Genomic DNA, 5,291 nt, shown 5'->3' with positions numbered 1-5,291 from the left:
CGCTGCAGTTTCAAGGTCACTTATCTCTATATGAGGTCTTGGCTGGCTCTTAAAAGAGCCTTTTGTTTTTGGTAGACAAGGTGGATTTGTTTAGCCGCCGAATCCATAGAGAGTGCGGCCCTGGCGTTTCAGAGCGTACACCACATCCATGGCTGTGACCGTCTTGCGCTTGGCGTGCTCAGTGTAGGTGACCGCATCTCTGATCACATTCTCCAGGAAAACCTTCAGCACCCCGCGGGTCTCCTCATAGATCAAACCCGAGATGCGCTTCACTCCGCCACGGCGAGCCAGGCGGCGAATTGCTGGCTTGGTGATGCCCTGGATGTTATCACGAAGCACTTTGCGGTGCCGCTTTGCTCCGCCTTTGCCCAGTCCTTTGCCTCCTTTACCTCTTCCTGTCATGATTTTTCTTCATAAAAACCTAATTCTGAATGAGAAACGAGTAGTTTCTGCTGCCTTTTTATACAGCCTGCCCCGACCTGTCTGAGAAAGAGACAGAGAGCCAGAGGCGGGTCTGGAGGAAACTGAGTGACAGACAGAGCAGAGAAATGTCTTTGATCCTCTCGCTCCGCCTCCCACTTGCTCGAACCGCCAATTCAAGAAAAAACAGTTCTCGACATTAGAGCTCAGCATAAAACCTGGAGATTCGGCATTGATAGTCACTGATAACAGAAATTAGCGCTTTAAATAAGGATCTGTTACAATTAAAAGTTCGTAATACACCCGCCTAAGTGCAGTGCTTCCGATCACAAGTCAACCTGTTTCGGCACACCTCTCCTCCCAGACGGATTGAGCAGTTTACTGAAACCGAACCCCAGCTGAATTATAGAAAATCATGTATTGGGGTTTGAGATGTGACGCGGGGTATCTCGCCCGTGTTACTGTGTTACAGGCTGTCGCCCTGAAACGAGCATGAACTGAGACTTCACCGAACATATACCCGGGTACAGTGAGGCCCGGACATCCCTGATTTGTTACAGAGAGTGAGGAAGGGCTGGGTTGAGAGTCACCAGGGAACTTGGATTTACTTCAGATCATTTCTAGGTGAAATGTGCACACGACTGCGGGACAGGGATCATTTGATCGGGGGATCAGCTCTTTCCTGAGAGACGTGGGTGGCTCTGAAAAGAGCCTTTGGGTTCAGATGTCTACAAGTTTCCCGTGCTGTTTCACTTCTTTCCAGGGGCTGCTTTCTGAGCCTTTGCTGCTTTCGGCTTCTTCCCGCCCCTTGATGATTGGACTTTCTTGGGAGGCTTTCCGCCCGTGGCCCTCTTGGCTTTTTTGGCATTCTTCGCTGGAGATTTTTTTGGAAGCGTTGCTTTCTTTACCGCCTTCTTTGGCGTTGCCGTCTTCTTCGTGCTCACTTTCTTGGCTGCTGTCTTCTTGCTGCTCACTTTCTTGGAGACTATTTTCTTCCCTGGGGATTTCTTGGCTGTTTTCTTTGTGATCTGTTTTTTGGCAGCTGTTTTCTTCACTAAAGATCTCTTGGCTGCTCCTGTCTTAATCTTCTTCACCACATTTCCCTTCTTTTCCTGTTTCGCGATTTTGAAGGTGCCGGAGGCCCCCGTGCCCTTCGTCTGCACCAGGAAGTCTTTCGCCACAAGCCGCTTGATACTTTGCTTGATTTGGAACTTGCTCTTCTCCACATCGACACCTTTAACACGCAGAGCCTTCTTTATTGCCTGCAGTGACATCCCACTGCGGACACTGCATTCCGCCACAGTCTTGAGGATCAGCTCGCCCAACTTGGGACCGCCTGACCCTTTCCGAGGAGCCGCCTTCTTCTTCTTGGGAGTCTTGACTGTAGCGGCGGCGGCTGGAGGAGCCGTTTCGGCGGCTGCAGTATCGGTCATGTCCAGGAATCTGCACAAAGTCTCTCTGTCAGTCAGAACTGGGTCAGAAATGAAGCTGCTGGTGGCGGCACTGAGCAACTTAAAGGCAGCGAGCGGACGGGGCGGAGACAACCTGCTGTCAGCTCCCGGCTCCTGCTGCCTCTCTGTGTTTCTCTCTGGTCCTAAACTCTCCAATTCCACTGAAATTCGGGTATTCCAGAGTCCCAGGCTAGATCCTTCCTGTCTCTGACATCAGAATGTTTGCTGTCACAAAGGTTTCACTTGAAGTAAAGACTCCATTTTCGACTGAAACCCGTTTCATTGCTGCACTGATGACTCTCTCTCAGCCGATCGCTGACATGTTCCATACTTTTCGATTAAAATCTTGAAATCAACAAACAAACAACACTGAATTCCCACTTTGAGGATTAGAAGGGGAGCAAAGTGCTTCTTTGACTGGAAAATCTTGTTATTTTACACAAGAGGGAGTCGGAAATCCGGCGATGAGACCAGACCCACAAACACAGTGGCATTAGACTAACGCGCCCGTCCCTTTAATACACTCTCTTACACAATATTCACATCCACACAATCTCAGGCCGAACTGTTCGTTAAAGTTAGCGTTCCCAGGACAGGATTTCCCCTCCGCTCGGCCTGTGCTGCGGATTCACGGTGGGTATTTGTATTTTCTCGGCTCAGTCAGTGTTAAACACTCTGAGACTGGCGCTGCGAATGTTGTCTGTTTCTCAGATTTGGCGTCAAGAGCCAATCACAGCTTTGAATGTGTTCAAACCAATGTCGGCTTTGATGTTATTATATTGATCACACACAAGCATGTTTCCTGACGGTGAAAATACAAATTATGCCCTGTCTCTCCCTACATTCCATCCATATTTTTTCTAGGTGTCCTCGACATCCCATTCTCAACAAGGAGAGACGTCCAGTTTCACAATAATCATAAGTCTGTGCCGACCATCAACCACACATTTATACTAATCCTACACTAATTCCATACTCCTACCACATCCCCACCTGTCCCTATATTTCCCTACCACCTACCTATACTAGGGACTATTTATAATGGCCAATTTACCGATCAACCTGCAAGTCTTTGGCATGTGGGAGGAAACCCACGCAGACACAGGGAGAACTTGCAAACTCCACACAGGCAGTACCCAGAATTGAACCCGGGTCGCTGGAGCTGTGAGGCTGCGGTGCTAACCACTGCGCCCACTGCTTGCCAATGATTTTTCATGACCCCTTTTAGCCCTCCTAACTCCTTGCTTAAGTTCCTTCCTACTGTCTTTATATTCCTCAAGTGCTTCATCTTTTCGACACGGATTGCTTCAGTAGCTGAGGTGTCACGAATCATGCTGAACATTGGAGAATCATCAGTGAACATCCCCACTTCTGACGTTATGATTGAAGGAAGGTCATTGATGAATCAGCTGAAGATGGTTGGGCCGAGGACATTACCCTGAGGAACTCCTGCAGTGAAGTCCTGGAGCTCAGATGATTGACCTCGAACAAGCACAACCATCTTCCTTTGCACTAGGTATGACTCCAACCAGCGGAGAGTTTTCCCACTGATTCCCATTGACCCCAGTTTTGCAAGGGTTCTTTAATGCCATACTCGGTCAAATGCTGCCTTGATGTCAAGGGCAGTCACTTTCTCTTCACTTCTTGAATTCAGCTCTTTTGTCCATGTTTGAACTAAGGCTGTAATGTTGTCAGGAGCTGAGTGGCACTGGCGCAACACAAACTGAGCGTCACTGAGCAGGTTATTACAAAGCAAGTGCCGTTTGATGGCACTGTTGATGACATCTTCCATCACTTTTATGATGATTGGGAGTAGGCTGATTGTCCAGCTTGGACATGACCTGCTTTTGGTGTCAAAGACATACTTGGGGAATATTCCACATTGTCAGGTACATGCCAATGTTGTAGCTGTACTGGAACAACTTGGCTAGGGGCAGATCAAGTTCTGGAGAATAGGTCTTCAGAACTATTGCCAGAACATTGTCGGAGCCCAGAGTCTTTGCAGTATCCAGTGCCTGTAGTCGTTACTTGATGTCACACGGAGTGAATCGAAATAGCTGATGCATTCAGGAGGAGTCTGAGATGAATCATCAACTCGGCACCTCGAGCGAAGATTGTTGCAAATGCTTCAACCTTTTCTTTCGCACTGACGTGTTGGGCTCCCTCATCATTGAAGATGGGGATATTTGTGGAGCCACCTCCTTCAGTTAGTCTTTTACTTGTGTACCACCATTCATGGCTGGATGTGACAGGATTGCAGAGCTTAGTTCTGATCTGTTGGTTATGAGATCACTTGACTCTGTCTATTGCATGCTGCTTATGCAGTTTGGCCCCCAAATAATCCTGTGTTGTAGCTTCCCCAGGTTGACACCTCATTTTGAGGTATGCCTGGTGCTGCTCCAGGCATGCCCTGCTGTACTCTTCATTGAACCACGTTTGGTCACCGACCTTGATGGTAATGGTAGAGTGGGGGATATGCCGGGCCATGAGATTACAGATTGCAGTTGAGTACAATTCTGCTGCTGTTGGTAACTCGATCCTCATGTACGAACATACGAATTATGATCAGGAGTAGGCCACTCGGTCCTTCGAGCCTGCTCTGCCATGCCATTCAATACGTTTTTGTCTCTACTGATTACTTCACATTTCCACCACCCCCCGGTAATCCTCCACTCCCTTGCTCGTGAAGAAACTATTTACTCTGCCTTAAAAATATTCAAAGACTCCGCTTATATCGCCGTTTGAGGATGAGAATTCCAAAGGCTCACGAGCCTCCGAAAGAAAATAAAAATCTCCTTATCTCTGTCTTAAATTTGCGACCCCTTATTTCTAAACAGTGACCCCTAGTTATAGATTCTCCCACAAGGGGAAACATCCTTTCCACATCCACCCTGTCAAGACCCCTCAGGATCTTATATGTTTCAATCAAGTCACATCTTACTCTTCTAAATTCCAGTGGATACAAGCCTAGCTTGTCTAATCCTTCCTCATAAGACAGCCCGTCCATTCCAGGCATTAGCCTAGTAAATCTTCTCTGTACTGCCTCCAACGCATTTAAACCGTTCCTTAAATAAGGAGACCAGCACTGTACACATTAATCCGAATGGCCCACAGAGCCTCATGGATGCCCAGTTTTGCATTGCTAGGTGAGGAAAACTTTCCCTTATCTCCCCTCTAATCTTTCTACCAACACTTTAAGTCTTTGTCCCCTCGTCACTGACCTCCCTACGAAGGTAAATAGGCCCTTGAGATCCACTCTATCCAGGCCTCTCAAAATGTTATACATTTCAATCAGATCTACCATTCTCTGTTCCAAGGGGAACAATCCCAGGCCACCCAATCTTTCCTCATAGCTGCATTTTTTCCAGTCCCAGCAACATCCTTGTAAATCTCCTCTGTACCCTCTATAATGCAATTCTT

At 47.7% G+C, this 5,291-nt stretch overlaps 1 protein-coding gene across 1 annotated transcript; it reads right to left on the bottom strand.

Annotated features, from left to right (window-relative positions):
- Nucleotides 1–1,169: 1,169 nt before the first annotated feature.
- LOC137356292 (histone H1-like) lies at nt 1,170–1,853 on the bottom strand. The gene has a single exon (XM_068022165.1). It carries the CDS (start codon nt 1,851–1,853, stop codon nt 1,170–1,172), a length of 684 nt encoding a protein of 227 aa, XP_067878266.1.
- Nucleotides 1,854–5,291: the final 3,438 nt, after the last annotated feature.

Source organism: Heterodontus francisci, chromosome 45, assembly GCF_036365525.1.
Source record: "Heterodontus francisci isolate sHetFra1 chromosome 45, sHetFra1.hap1, whole genome shotgun sequence".
In the NCBI taxonomy this organism is placed as follows: domain Eukaryota; kingdom Metazoa; phylum Chordata; class Chondrichthyes; order Heterodontiformes; family Heterodontidae; genus Heterodontus; species Heterodontus francisci.
The sequence above is the reverse complement of the archived record's forward strand: the minus strand, read 5'-3'. Positions and strand labels throughout refer to the sequence as shown.